Source organism: Cebus imitator, unplaced genomic scaffold (assembly GCF_001604975.1).
Source record: "Cebus imitator isolate Cc_AM_T3 unplaced genomic scaffold, Cebus_imitator-1.0 Scaffold56, whole genome shotgun sequence".
Classification (NCBI taxonomy): Eukaryota; Metazoa; Chordata; class Mammalia; order Primates; family Cebidae; genus Cebus; species Cebus imitator.
Genome location: NW_016107371.1, coordinates 2,254,367 through 2,269,885, shown reverse-complemented (window position 1 = coordinate 2,269,885; position 15,519 = coordinate 2,254,367). Strand labels below are relative to the sequence as shown.

The 15,519-nt window shown below is 35.8% G+C and overlaps 1 protein-coding gene across 2 annotated transcripts in view; it reads right to left on the bottom strand.

Moving 5' to 3' along the window:
• ATP6V1C1 (ATPase H+ transporting V1 subunit C1) overlaps nucleotides 1-15,519 on the bottom strand; it is a 48,930-nt gene that overhangs the window by 5,925 nt on the left and 27,486 nt on the right. For both annotated transcript variants that reach the window (XM_017528919.2, XM_037738659.1), the window contains exons 5-12: nucleotides 13,792-13,886; nucleotides 12,215-12,306; nucleotides 11,048-11,146; nucleotides 9,098-9,166; nucleotides 2,825-2,917; nucleotides 2,643-2,736; nucleotides 1,067-1,164; nucleotides 80-206 (exon numbers count right to left, since the gene is read on the bottom strand). In XM_017528919.2, the coding sequence (XP_017384408.1) occupies nucleotides 80-206; nucleotides 1,067-1,164; nucleotides 2,643-2,736; nucleotides 2,825-2,917; nucleotides 9,098-9,166; nucleotides 11,048-11,146; nucleotides 12,215-12,306; nucleotides 13,792-13,886 (767 nt within the window). The remainder of the gene's footprint in view (nucleotides 1-79; nucleotides 207-1,066; nucleotides 1,165-2,642; nucleotides 2,737-2,824; nucleotides 2,918-9,097; nucleotides 9,167-11,047; nucleotides 11,147-12,214; nucleotides 12,307-13,791; nucleotides 13,887-15,519) is intronic.

Below are 15,519 nucleotides of genomic sequence, written 5' to 3'. Positions count from 1 at the left end.
AAATTCATTTCAATTCTTACTCTACTGGGCTATCTAATAATATATACTTAATATATATACTTGATAATATAACACTTACATCAATAATAGCTGCTGCACTGCTGTCTAGATGTTTATACAATTCATGTAATACTTCTCTCAGTTTCTTCATAGTTTTCTTATTGGGCTGAAGGAGCATTGCTTGGAAGTTCACTGGCAAGCCATACCTTACAGAGGAGCAGAAATAACAGTATACCACAGACGCAAACATGTAAAGAGATTTTCTTATCAAAGCAAATATTCTCATACTCTTTAATCATGGTTCACAGGGAGAGAGTATCTCACTTTACTTTTACAAGTTCAACTAATATATATAGAAACTTTAATATACACAAAAAATGTTAATATAAATAGAAACGCAAACCTTTGGTCCTCAGTGTCCGCTAGAAATCTCTCTTGAAAATGAGTGATTACTAGGAATTACTTCAATTACCATTCAATTTTTAAGGTAATATATCAATAGCCTCAGGAAATAATTACAGTAAGGTCAGTAAATACTTTTATGGTAATAGCATGAGCTTACCCACATCTACTTTGAAAATTTGAAGAAACATAAAAATAGTGAGCATGGTTATATATAAGTTTTGGGTTTTTAAAAACTATTTCTAATATGAGCAACACAAACAGGACCAGAATATGATTTTTTAAGTATCTCAAAATATTAAAATAGTTTAGGTTAATACAAAATGATTTCAATAAGTCATTAGTATACTATGTATCCAGTGACATGTAAAAACATCTGTAAGAGCTTCCTTTTAAACAAATACTGGCTAATATTTAATCTACTTTTAACTTAAGTAACTACACAAGAGATTAATGCTAAGGATACGGCAGCATTAATCTCTTTTTCTAAACCTGCTGTTGAAGAACAAGACTAATATGCATTTCATAATCTGTGTGATACTGACAACCTCTGTCTCATGATTGGCCCTTTGGTTTCTCCAAACCAATTTCCTATTGCTGGACTGTGTAATGTAAGGAATCTATAAACTCTTAAGTTCTAAGTTTGGCAATTAACTTTCTTTACCTTAAAACAGACTCAACAAAAACCCGTAATGCTTTCACATGAATCCATGCAATAAACGCTTCACTAAAATTCACTTTCAGCCACCGTACAAGTGGTCCCTATAAAAAGAGAAAAAAATTACCACAAATTTGGTCTTAGAAATAGAAATTAGACCAAATATTTCTTAAAAAGTGACTACCTATTAGGAATCTATAGAAGAATTAAGTCACATAATTCACTTTCTACATGTCTGTTATTCTCATTATCTCAGATACTTCACCTTAAATTAGATTATAAGGTTAGCCACTACTGGTTGATCTCAACAGACAATAAAATGCACTGAACCAATTTGCTAGCACAGAAAAAGGCATATATTTTAATCAAAGTAGTTTAAACTGGTACAAAATACAGAAATGCCTTAGCTTTGAAAATCAAAATATAAAGATCTGAATTTACTATACAACTCTCTAAAACATTTAATACATTTAAAATGAAATTCAACTTACAAACAACTTCTTAGTAACAAAGATAAACGGTTATGTAGGCAAGCCATTTAACAGCCCTAGCTCTTAGTTTTCCCATCTGTAAAAAAAAGGGAGCTAGTCTGGATATCTAAAACCTCTTTACATTCTAATTATGTAGTATAAGTTCTTTTTAAACTTCAAATCTTTTGTAGGATTAAACAAATTTCAAATACCTCCTCTTTCTATACTTAAAAGACATACATTCTCAATTCTGCTAACACTTACTTGGATAACATTATTAGGCTCATTAGGATGTACCAACCAATTAATTTAAGCAAACGGGATAGCAAAACGAGGTGAAAATCTGTGGTCAAACTATTTCTTTAAAAGGATTTTAGGTTTTCCCTAGAAAGCTGGTTATTTTGGACATTACTTGGTTAGAATTAATTTCCTCCTAGTTGATATGATATGACTTAAAAAGTACTTGGAACTAATTTTCAAAATCTCCCCTTTATTTCCTCTCATATTATTAAGAGAAACACATTTTTACTCACTGTATTTCCCTTTCCAAACAAGCTTTTGGTCTTCACAGTAACCCCACACTTGAAGATGGCAAGTTAACACCATCTTTCATTTTCACAATTCCACTCATTTCCCATTACATCTAGAATACACCAATTCTCCAATAGTTTCAATACAAACTGCTTCAATAAGAGATTGAGGCATGAAAAAAAATCTGCCTCAAGAAAGTGAAAATTCTTACTGAAAAGAATTTTATTACTTAACTAAAATCGCCCTTCACATACAAGGACATTAACCAGAATACTGCATTTAAAATTAATATCTGATATGGATTTAGGTGGAGTAATTTATTTTTAAGTATGTGTTTTAAGATAATTATTCTATCTATTTAAGACAGACCTAGAAGATGCTTAGGTCTATCTTAAATAGATAGAATAGTTATCTTTAGAATAGGTAAGCTTTAGAAGAAATTCATTCTAATCAATTAAAAAAAAACTAAAATCAAATGTCTTAAAACCAAAGCAGATTTTTACTTTCTTTTAAATCAAAGGAAAGCACTATCACTTTTTCTTCTGCTTAATCGGATAATAGTAAATATTAAAAACACATACAAATTGTTTTTTCTTATCAGTAGAAAGCCTGTTCATTTCTTCTTTATCTGCTTTCATCTCCTCTTCATTATACTGGAAGTCACGAACAATGAATCTAAATTTGGGGAAAAAAAACAAAATTGTTCACGTTGTATACAGCTGATGTAACAAAGTAAATAAACAAAAAATAATAATAATCTTACTTGTTTTCCCTGGCTTTGTGTCTGAAGTCATCAACTGCCTTCCTAAACAAGGTGACATTACACAGGTAACTATCTTGGTCCTCTGAGAGAACACTACGAAAAAAAAAAAAAAGTCCATTTAAAGATTTATACATATTGCTGTCTTTCATATTAAGGGCAAAATTCAGAAACAGGTAGAAGAGAAAAGTGGGGTATAATGGCCCTTCCCAAATCACCTCAATGCTTTTCAATCTGGATTGCCTCAAACACTGAAGATACTGAACGTTTATGATATATTTTGCTTATGCTACCCTAACAGTCTAATTACATTTATTTCTTACTTACCAACAAAATTAGACATTAACTCCAGTAGAGCATCCAAATGGTAAGAATCAAATTTTTCAATTACTATCAGCACCAGGCTGGTGTGTTTCCACTGTCTCCTTGATAAGTATGCTCTTCTTTTCTGGAAGCCTAATTCTTCCTTTCTCCAGGCCAACTCAGCCCCACTGAGGCCCAGCCTAGCCTCTCTGCATTACCAGTACCTCAAACCTTGGCTCTTTCCTTTGCTCCCATGATACCTCTCAATCGACAACTGACAGGCTGAATGTGGTGGCTCATGCCTATAATCACAACACTTTAGGAGGCTGAGGCGGGTGATTGCTTGAGCTCAGGACTTTGAGACTGGACTGGGCAATGTGGCAAGACCCTGTCTGTATGAAAAATACAAAAACTACCTGGGTGTGAAGGTACATGCCTGTAGTCCTAGCTACTCGGGAGGCTGACGTGGGAGGATCACTTGAGCTGGGGAGGTTGAGGCTGCAGTGAACTGAGATTGCGCCACTATACTCCAGCCTGGGGGACAGAGTAAGACCCTGTCGAAAAAAAAAAAAAAATGACAAACACAACTGTCTAAATAATCTCTGAATAAATGTACTTGTGTGCACCTCATGGCTTCATTTTAGGCTTTTTCTAAAAGCCCAGTGAGATCAGAACTTCGATTCAGTTACAGCTCCATGGACATCACTGGAAAGACCTTTCCAGACACAACTGCCAGGAAATTTTAATAGTCATATAAATCTGTAATACCTTGGGGGAAAGTTCACTGTTTGAAAGATGAATGGTACAGCTTGTGTATAGTATGATCCAAATGAGGCTTTGAGAATTTACCTATAGTGCCTCCTGTATAGAAGCCGAGGCTGCACAGCAGCTGTTCCACAGTGATAACCTCGGGGCAGGGGGATGTTACTGAGAGAAGTCTCTTCCCCTTTCTATCTTTCACATATTGGAGGTCTTTTAATGTTTAGCTAGTGTTTTTTAAGCAGTTTTACTGAAATACAATCGTTATACAAAAAACTGTACTCATCTAATGTCTATAATCCAAAGAGTGGACATACGCATGAAAACATCACCACAATCTAGACAATAAACATGCCCATCGCTACCAAAAGTGTCCTGTGCCCTGTTGTTGGTTGTTTTCTTTGTTTTTTAGCATTTAGGTTTTATTTACAATGTGGTATTTCTGAAATCAGAAAAAATAAGTTTTACAAAATAGAGGAATGCTTGTGGAATTTAAAGATACTATATTAAAATTTTATAAAAAGCACATGTAGTTTTTCCTGATGCCTAAGAACCACCTGGTTAGCCAAGTAAATTCAGGAGGCAACTACAGTGTTTAATCACAGAATGGCTTTAAGTACTGAATCTACCCCGCTCCTGCTCAGCCAGCCAGCCGGGCCACCTCCCTAGTGTATGATCAGCGCACACCTCTGGGAGTACTGATCACTGTAATTGCTGACATGCAGAGAAAACTCACCTACTCTGGATTTAGAACATTGAAACCTCTGTTAAATTGTGTCTTCTCAAAACAATTACCCTTAGTTCTTGCTCCTGGTGCCCATCAAACCAAATGAAGGGCAGCTACCAAGTGGACAGAGCTTGATTAAAAAAAAAAAACACCTTTTAAGGATCTTCTGCTTTTGCCAAGATTTACTCAGTGATGTGTGAACTGCCTGAGATCAAAACAAATCCAAATCTAACTTGACAAGCTATTTCAGAGCCACAAATAATGTTATACCATTATCATATTAATCTTTTAAACTCATCCAATACTTGACTGTTTTGAAAAACCTTCCAAAAGCATTTGATGCTTGACATGGCCCTGTGTTGATGAGCAGATTAGCTATTAAGCAGGTTCCTACCTATTGTGCAAATATCTGGGACACAGCAAATTCCTATGGCTTACCCAAAATCCTGATGGTGACAAAGGCCAAGATAAAACTTCCATCTTATCTTATAACTAAATCCTACTATGCCACATTGTTAGGAAAAATAAATGCCACTTGTTTTCCCTCTTTCCCCTATGGAAAGGTATTTCTTAAAGCTGTATAAAAAATAAATCACAAGTCATTACTGTAACGGACTTTTAGTCATTTAACACATGCTGAGACTCTGTAATGCAAGCACTTGCTAGATATTAGTATAAAACTAAGACAGCATTTCCCAATCTCAAGGTATGGGTTTAGTAAAGGAAACAGACATAAACAGGTAACTGCAATACAGAGTTGTAAATGCTGTAATAGAAAATATATGTGATACACTGGGGAATTGGTAACTTTATCTGAAGGGATTCAAAGGAGTTTCACCAAAGAGGTGATACCAGGTGGAAGTCTGAAAGAAAGGCAAAAAAGAGAAGAACGTTCCAGACAGAATCCCATATATATAAATACAGAAATGGAATAGCATAGTACATTTGAGGAATTGCCAAAAATAAGTATAGATGGAGCTGGCCATGGTGGTTCACACCTGTAATCCCAGCACTTTGGGGGGCTGAGGCGGGCGGATCACTTGAGGTCTGGACTTCAAGACCAGCTTGGCCAACATAGTGAAACCCCATCTCTACTAAAAATACAAAAATTAGCTGAGTGTGGTGGCACATGCCTGTAATCCCAGCTACCTGGAAGGCTGAGGAGACTCACTTGAACCCAGAGGTTATGGTAAGTGGAGATCACTCTGCACTGCAGCCTGGACAGAGGGGGGTGGGGAGGAGAGGGGGAGAAAGAGAGAAAGAGAGAGAAAGAGAGAGAAAGAGAGAGAGAGAGAGAGAGAGAGAGAGTGTGTGTGTGTGTGTGTTGAGGGGAGGGACAAGCAGGGTTTTAGACAGGGTTTTAGAAGTAACAGATCTGTATGTTACAAAGATGAAAATGGCAGCAATGTGGAAGACTGATGAGAGGAGAAAATACCGGAGAAAAGGAGAGCACGAAGGTCAATTACCATGGTCCAGGCAAGGGACAAGGGAGTCAGAGCTGGAACAGTGGCAACAGGTCTGGTGGAAGTGGGAAGCGTAGATTTAACCATATGAAATTGTGGATATTTGACCACAGGCGGATGTTGAATATTTTACAAATAGTTATATTTTGTGAATTTTTACATTCTTTCAGGTTTGAGGACAGTTAGAAGAATAGATTGAAAAATATTAGACTGAATATTACAGTGAATATTTTTCAATCTATTCTACCTCAAAATTCTGCTTTCGTCTTCAGTGCTCCCAAGAATAATCACTCAAGTTATCATTCCAAAAAGTAATGTATTACTACTACCTATAATTAACTTAATTTGTGTAAAGCACATAGAACAATGACTAATCATAGTAAACACTCAAAAATGTTGATCGTGATAAGCCAAAAATTCAGCATCAAGTCATTGAGATCTTTCCTAAATAGCAGACAAAATTTCAGCCTCACTCAAAAAAGCCTATCTGCCCCTACATGAACTGCACATACTCTTCATGGTGCTATTTGGGCTAGTGCCATGTTCTCCCTAACTAAATTTAACAGGTAAGTCTTTGAGTCAGTGATTCCAAATATACTTTGAACTGAGAAACAGGTAGAACAGATGTTTTCACTGAGCAAGGAAAGGCTAGGAGCTCTCAGAAGGTTAGTGTGCACTTACACGTCATTTGCAAACAAGTCTTGACTGCATTAAACTGTTCCCTACCTGAAATCTTCCCCTTAAACTACTAAAGTGACCATCCAAACATGTAAATTTCTCATGGAATATTTAAGTCCTCCTATCAGAGTAAATCTGAGCTTACTTAATAAGCCTACACACCATCCCCCTGGACATCTGGCTTGGCGTATGTCCACCTCTGGAGGACATTCTGTATGCACCGGGTCTTCACTCTCCTCCTCCACCTGCCTTCTAGACACAGAGTCAACCTCTACGGCTTTAATGCCCTACAGAGTCAGTATCAACAGCCTAAGTGAGAAACTAATATCAAGATACAACTGTAGTCTTCGGTTAACCATGTGAAGAGCTGGTATGAACGAAAGGTATTCCCTCAAATGAAAAAAAGATTCATGATAAGCACAAGTTTGTTGTTTAGTTCTCAAAAGATCAACATTTGTGAAAATGCAGTAACATTATCTTGTATTTTAAATACTCCATTAAGCCTTAAGATAACTTCATAATATATACAAGGAAGGTGCTATGCTCATTTACTGACAAAGAAAATGAGGCCCAGAGAAGTTAAAAGACTTACCCCAGGTCACACAGCACGTTGGTAGCAGAACTGAGGCAGGAGAATAGAGTCTGGAGGCAGGGAACCTAAGGCTGTTTCACCCCGACTTCCTAGAACTAAATTGAAAGGAAAACCCTAACTTTCCATGCCTAAGTAACAAAAGGACCAGAGGCTACTCCCTTTGACCCTTCCTGCATGGCAGATGGGAAACTGGCTGTCTGCAACAAATTAGACTGATTGCCAAATGAGTTTTCATCTTCACAGAAGTATAACTTTGTAACTTCACCCTAGACTCTGATTGGTTTGCACAGGGGTGTGACCTTTGTAACTTCACTTCAGCCTCTGGTTGGCTGCTTTCTGCAACCACTCAGACTGACTGTCGGCTACCACTTCATTTACATGAGGTGAGCATGCAGTGGCCAATGGGAAACTTGTAGGAGTTATTTGGACCCAAGAAGATTCTGTATCTGGGCCCTTGAGCCACGGCACAGGTCCGCTACCACACTGTGGAGTGTACTTTCTTTCATTTTCAGTAAATCCCTGCTTTCGTTCTTTTGTTGCTTCATTCTTTCTTTGCTTTGCTGGGCATTTTCTTCAATTCTTTGTTCAAAACACCAAAAACCTAGACAACCTGCAGTCACAACCTTACCAGTGACAGACCCTACCAGTGACAGACCCTACAGGTGACAGACCCTACAGGCGACAGACCCTACAGGTGACAGACTCTACCAGTAACAGAACCAGCAATAGAACTCAGATCCCTGGGTCCAGAACTCTTTCCATTATACTGAGCTACCTCCCATATGACATAATGACTCTGAAGAAGAAAGTAATTCATGTGCCTGACCTTACTAATTCCACTTCTTTATTGCCTCCTTTATCTTCCACAGTGCTGCTTCCCCTTGAAGCATAAATATATAGATATAGATATAGATGAATCATTTGGGGTAGAGATACATTGTATTTATATTTTCTCAAAGAACACCTGGTGTGGCAATGGCAGAAGATGAAAAAATGACATGGAATAGTATTAAAAGGGTACAGGGCCTGGAGCTAAAAGATTTTGAGTTCTACCCCTAACTCTGCCACTCAACGCTTTACACAGCCATATGCCTCAGGCAACTATTTAAGCAACTATTTTGACTTCTTCTATTAGAACAAGAATGATAACTGCCCATACGCCATACTTCTTCACAGACTTGTTTTAAATTTCAAATTAGATAATGCATTTTAAATCCATAAATTTAAAAAGTGCTTAATAAAAACAGGGGGTTTTTGCTTGTTTTTTTAATAAAAGGAACGTACAGATTAGGTAAAATCTAAGCTCAAAGTGATGGTGAACATTTGGAGTTCAACATGGCAGTCCAGAAGCCATTCTGGTACACTTCCTTTGGCAAGTAAAATGAGGAATTATAGACACATAGTAGGTATGCAATAGTGAATAAAGAATGTTCAAAAGGCAGCACAGTGTGGCAGAAAAAGTACCACACCAGGGACCTGGGTCCTAGTTCTAGCCTTGCCACGAATGACATGTGTGACGCTGGGTAAACTGTTAATACCTCACTGGCCTCAAAATTCTAAGTCTCTAAACAGGAGGCTGTCAGACTGTGCCAAGTCTCTTCTAGGGCTAAAATTATTGCAACTAGAGTTCACAGAACTCACTCATGAGGTTAATTTATCCCAAAGGCAAGACGGCAAACATATTTCCTAAGCCAACATCCAAACTCTAAAAGAAATTCTAGGAAACAAATGGTTTTACAAAGACTACTACTTACTTGCTAGACCTTGGAACTACCATTTCCGCTAGTGTTTCATACTGCTTAATCCAGTCATTGTGGTTTAACCTGCAGAAAAGGTACAATACACATTGAAAAAGAAAAACAAGACCTACTTCCTGCCATATCCAGGAAGAGACAAAAATTATGAGATAAATAGGAAATCTGGCTATAGTAAGTAAACTTCAACTCTATTTAATAAAAAAAAAAATTCAGGTTTTCTACTGAGAATGAATTTCAAATACACCGAGTAATGCAGGAAATTGGATGTCACCACCCAACATCCAGCAACTATTGCAAAAGAGGCACATCCTAGGACTAGGTTTGGAAAGGAAGTAAAGCAGTGCATAGATTCTAAATTTTTTCAGACTAAATAGTTCATGTGTATTGTGCCTCATTTTTTTAAAAAGGTCATGCTGAAATTACCATCATTCCTGCTCAGTGGCCGTTATGAAGGACTGAATAAAACTATATTTACGGAAAGCACAGAATACCATAAGGTAGTAAGTAAATGAAATGACAGTAAACTATGTTGCCACAAAGCATTGGCCAACAACCTTCTCTAGAGGCCACTGGCTTCCCGGGGTGTGGCGAGAGAGAACTATGTTTGAAAATGAAAACAAAGAATTACAGTGTTTATAGGCCAAGGCAGAAAATAATTCATCAAGTAAAGTATCCTAGGTCCTATGTTTCAATTACAAGGTACAGTAAACTATAAAAATTTCTGGTTTTGAACCCAAGTTTTAAATAAAGGTTGAATGAGTCAAATATTTTATCTGGGCAAATGTTATTTTCCTACAAAAGCACAGATACATAGAATTTTGTTATTAACAATCAGTGTTTCAGTGTAACAGAGGAGAGTTATGTAACTAAAATACAAAATAAAACTTCTAAAGTGAAACCCTTAGATTTAAGGTCTTCTCCATGTGCAAAGAAAAATTCAAAAGCCAGCATACTGCAATAAGGGGAAAAAATGCAGAAGTCAGATAATATTGTAGCCACTGTAAACTCCATGGAGACATCATTTTCTAGTATTCCTAATCTCTGAACCAGATAAAAATGCAGAGCACAGCAAGGAAGTCTTCATGCAATGATACTCTGAAAAAGACCCAAATCTCCCACCTGAATTTGGATCCCCCAAACATTCCCAGATAGCAAGACTTCAGTGTGTAAGTCTAAAGTGAAACCATTAATAGTGCTATACAGACGCACACAGAGTCCAGGTCTTCCTGCAGGTACCCAAAGATTTCATTTCACTTCATTCAAGATTAACTATGATCAAATATCAAATAACACAGAAGGCCTAATCCTAAGGAGATTTAAAAGGTTACCTAGTCCAGGGATTAGCAAACTATGCCCACAGCCAAGCCTGTTTTGTAAATAAAGTTTTATTGAAACAGCCATATCCATTCATTTACATATCATCTATGGCTACTCAGCTATAACCACAAAGTTGACACAGTAGAGCAGTTGTGACAGAGAACACATCATTTGCAAAGCCTACAATACTTACTATCTAACCCTTTATAGAAAAAAAATTGCTAATATCTGATCTCATCTATTCTTTGTTTCTTATAGGGCTTAATTTATCCTAAACAGTCATAAAGATTTTTTTCAGAAAAAAATGCAAAGACCTTCCTATTTTGAGAAATCTAAAATCTGCATTTTTGAAACAATCAATAATTTAGCATTACTTAATGTTTGAATGAGCCAACTCTACCAAGCTACTAAATTTGATTCGGAAACTCTATTTATAATTGAAGTCTCCATCGCCAGGTTATGATCTAATTTCTACTTTATGTGCCACATGAGCAAATGTTGATTGACAGAATGAATGGCAAGGTTATATTCTTTTCATACTTGGATTTTATGGACAACTTCAAATTACAATACTAGATACTAACATTTTTCTTGTATTTTAACAAGTAAAACCTTTTGTAATAGACTTACTTGGGCACTACTACCAGTAATGTGACAAGATACTCTGAATCAAGAACAAAGTCATCCTTCTTCACAATTTCTGCTAGACTTCTAGTTAGCAAACTTCCTCTGAGGAATTAAAAAAAAAAATCATTAGGCTGATAATTATGTGCTTTGGTAACACAAGTAAAGAAACGGCAGGTTAATAATATACAAAGATACTATACATATATTGAAAGGGATTAGTCTTCACATTTTTACTTTGTAAGAAGTCATCATTTAGCTGAATATACCCTACCCTTGCAACCAAAGAAATATCTTTTATCAAAATCCGCCTCTAGTGTTTGGTGTTTTCTTTAACTATTATAACTCACCTCTTCTCTTGGGTACATATATAGCATCTTGACTGGAAAAGTGCTAGCTACTCATTAGATATCAATTAAAGTCTATTCCATCAGATAATTATGAAATTATGTCATCTAAGCACAACACCTAAGAACACCTTTGGTGTTCGTCCCTCTCCTTGTGTATCATTTGATACTAGGCAATTCTGGCAGCTAACCCAATAATTAACTCTTTCAAATCAGTCTTCATTTGTCTTCCAGTAGTCACTTTCCTATAATAAATACGTCCTGCCCTGTTTGCATCTCTGATAATATCCAACCAACTTTCCCTCTAGGATATGAAGGCATAGCTTGAATACTTCCATGCTTAAAGTTGTACTTGTAGTCGTCATAGTACAAGGGGATTAACCAAAACAATTCAGTCCTATTTTTAAAAACCTGATGAGTGAAAAACCTTAACTGAGAAAACAGATGAGAGAATAATTATTACATCATAAAAGGATTCTTCTATAGTTAAGCAACAGGTAATTGCTATGCAGTTATGATTTCATTTAAAACAATTAATTTTAGACTATTTTCAGTGAAATATCCAATGGATAAAGGGATAAGCCAGGACCCAGTTCACAAGTATTATTTGTAAAACAAGTACAGTAAATCAGCTTCCCATCTATTTGGACTAGTCTGAATTCTATAAGCTTATCTTAGTGAATTTTCTCCATGCAGTAAAAGAAACACCACTTTGATTACAGAAACAACATAAACTGAAACTAACTACATCCCCACAATATCTCCATCAGTGCACGCCAGTGTGTTTCCCCAGTTCTTACTACTCAAATATACTTGATATGCTTACGCATTCTTTCTTTCCAAATTCTGAAGATTTCCTTTCAGGTTATTGTATGCAGATGCTCGAGATTTCAGGTCATTATCAATCTGAGTTACTCCCTTCGAAAAAGAAAAAGAGACAAAATTTTCCCAAATATGCCCCTACTAATACCATCAACGTAGCTAAACTTTAACTTCTACAAAAAAACCCACCAGTTTCTAGTTTCTAAGTGTAAGAATATTCTATTATTTTAAAAGCATGACTTTAGAAGGTTATTTTTAAAACAGCCTACTTCTTTTTAATATGATAATTTCCATACGAATATTTTCTACCAAAAGTAATGTTTTAGTCCACATGTATTTTAATTATTATTACTTCTTAAACCATGGAAATGGAATCTAGGCTACTGGTTTTAGAGATTACTAATTACAAGGCTACAATTCATAAGACTGAAGGATATTTTCCAAAATAAATTAGATAAAGAGTTTTGACTACTGCAAACATCACTATTACACAGAGTATTTGTCTACAAAATTAAAACTATAGTTGAATTTATTCATGTTTCAAAAGCTTTTTTTTTCTTCTTTCAAAAGAAGACTAAAACTACTAACTACTTAGGAGAAAATGTGAAGTAAACATTTGAGGAAGTGACTTTAACATAGCTCTAGCATTATTCGCTGTGTAGCACAAGGGCATGTCACTTCATCTCTCTAAGCCTGCTTCCCTATCTACAACAGCATCAGAAAGCAAACAATCGAATCCTTAAGGATCCAGAAAATAAGGCTCAGTCATGGTAAGAACACCACTTTATATTATCAAATAATAGTTTCTTAAACTATAGTCATAAAATTATATGATGACTTTAGTTAAAATCTTTGATAGCCTATTTATTTACATTTAACTATATAGCATAGTGCACAATTAAAGTTACTGGGAGCCAAGGAAAGTCTGTCCAATAATGTAAACTACACTTCTTGCCCCAGCCAGGTCAATAAGAATGTTGGCAAACAATTAACAGGTCCCTCTCTATCTGTCTCATTATAGTTCCTGTTAAGACTTTTATTCTACAAACAGATCTCGGGGAGAAAAAACAGACTTTTACATTTCCTCTCAAGTTCAAGGATTTCTCCATATAAAAGGAGCTCTTAACTTGGTGGGGTCATACATCAGCTTCAAGGTCCAGAGAATCCACAGAGTTTAACGTCTGAACAAGTACTATATGCACATAAAAATACTTTAGTGACTACTGTTACCTACCTGAATGACTAAGAAATCTTAGCAGACTCTAATTTCCTATTCTACACAATCTCAGGTACCCTTAAAATTTGTATAAATAATAATTACAGAATTTTCACACTTTCTTAAACATTGTTGATGTAATATTTAACTATATAACTAAGTATATAACTTGGATAATCTACACACGGAAGCATTATACTTTTTAATATATTTTAATGTCTAAAGCTGTAGTAAGGATACCTTCTATCTGTGACATATAATTAAGTTGCCTTATCACAACCTACAGAGTATTTCATAGCAAAATTATAAAATAAGCAAAACCACTAAAAATCAATGTGTCCTACTTGTCTCAAGTATTATCTTACCTTGGCAATTATTTCAGAAATATTTTTCAGGGACTGCTTGATTGGATATTTGGCCATGTCCCACTGGAACCTTGTTATATAAGTAACCAAGTCCACTGAAATAAAGGAATTAATTAATTACTGAAGAGAAGCAATAGAATTGTTGTTTTTTACACGGCAATATATTTTAATGCTGAAATTGGCATTGAGGAAATAAGCAAAGCTTGTCATTTCTGAAGAATCCTGATTAAATGTGAACTATATTAAGCAACAGGGATTAATCAAAATTTTACCTTGTAATCTCTTCTTACTCAAAATTTAATACATATTAAGATGCTCCTTCTAATTTGATTACTGTAAAAATGAAATATGTACATATTCCTAATATGTGTCATATGAAGGAGAGAGACACAAAGATTAAGAAACTACTTCAAATTGTCTCCTCAATAAGCAGAATTTGACAAAAGTATGTTTTTTCTTTGACAACTTACGCAAACAAACCGAAAATAAACCATGTGATGATTGTTTCCAGGAGTCCACACTTTAGTAATTTTCAAAACATGGACCCTTTCATTTTCAAATGGAAAGAATAAAACATGTAAAGCTAAAGAAAGACTCAACAACTTATTCCTTGAAAGTTTAGTAATCAAAGTGACTTCACCTCTAGCAGGATCAAGGTCAGTGAAATGAAATGTTAAGTATGGCAGTGCTAACTGACAAAAGTAATTCATATAAAAATATCTTTCTCTTCTCAATACCTCCTTACATAATACCAGTGAGTCAACAACACAGATGGTATTTCCAAAAGCAACTCTAGATGCACTGCCCCTCTCGGTCAACCACCATTCCACCTACTAGACTGACTGCCCCATTTCATGAAATGCACAGAAGACCAGTAAAGCCACCATAAATCCGTTCTTTCTCAAAACACAAATCAACAGACACAGTAAACAATCAGATCAGAATTACTTGATAATAAAGAACAGGAATAAGTTACCATATTTTTAACTGATTAAATATCTCTTGAACAGCTTTTATTTGCAAGAAAAAATGAGATTTCAGGAACACTGGATTTAAAATACAGTGACCTTATCAGAGCAGATGATCCCATAGAGAATGAAAAGAAAGGCTCCCAGAGGTTTATTAAGGGGCAGGGGGAAAGAAAGGGTTATTTCCTTCTTTTTTTTTAAAAAAAAAAAGAGACAGGGTCTTGCTCTGTCACCTATGCTGGAGTGAAGTGGCACAATCATAGCTCATTGCAGCCTTGAACTCCTGCGCTCAAGCAATCCTCCCTCCTCAGCCTTCTGACCAGCTGAGACTATAGGCATATACCAACACAACCAGCTAATTTTTCTTTTTCTTTTTGTTTGTTTGGGTTTTTTAGAGACAGGGTCTTCCTAAGTTGCCCAGGCTTGTCCTGAACTCCTGCACTCAAGCGATCCTCCTGCCACAGCCTCCCAATGTGTTGGGATTACAGGTGTTAAGCCACCATGCCTAGCTCATTATTTCCTATTATAATGACACATCACTAAAGATGGGCTTAATTTTAAATGAAGCAAAATGCTAAAATGACATTTCATAAGAAAACAAGAAGTGCAAGTACAAATGACAACAATGGGGTCAGAACCATCTTTATAAAGTCATTACTACATAGAGTAAACGCTATGTAAATATTGGCTTCTAGCTACAGAGAAGTCAGTAGGCTATTTTCCGGGTATTAAGTACAGAATGCCAAAATGAAATATGGGT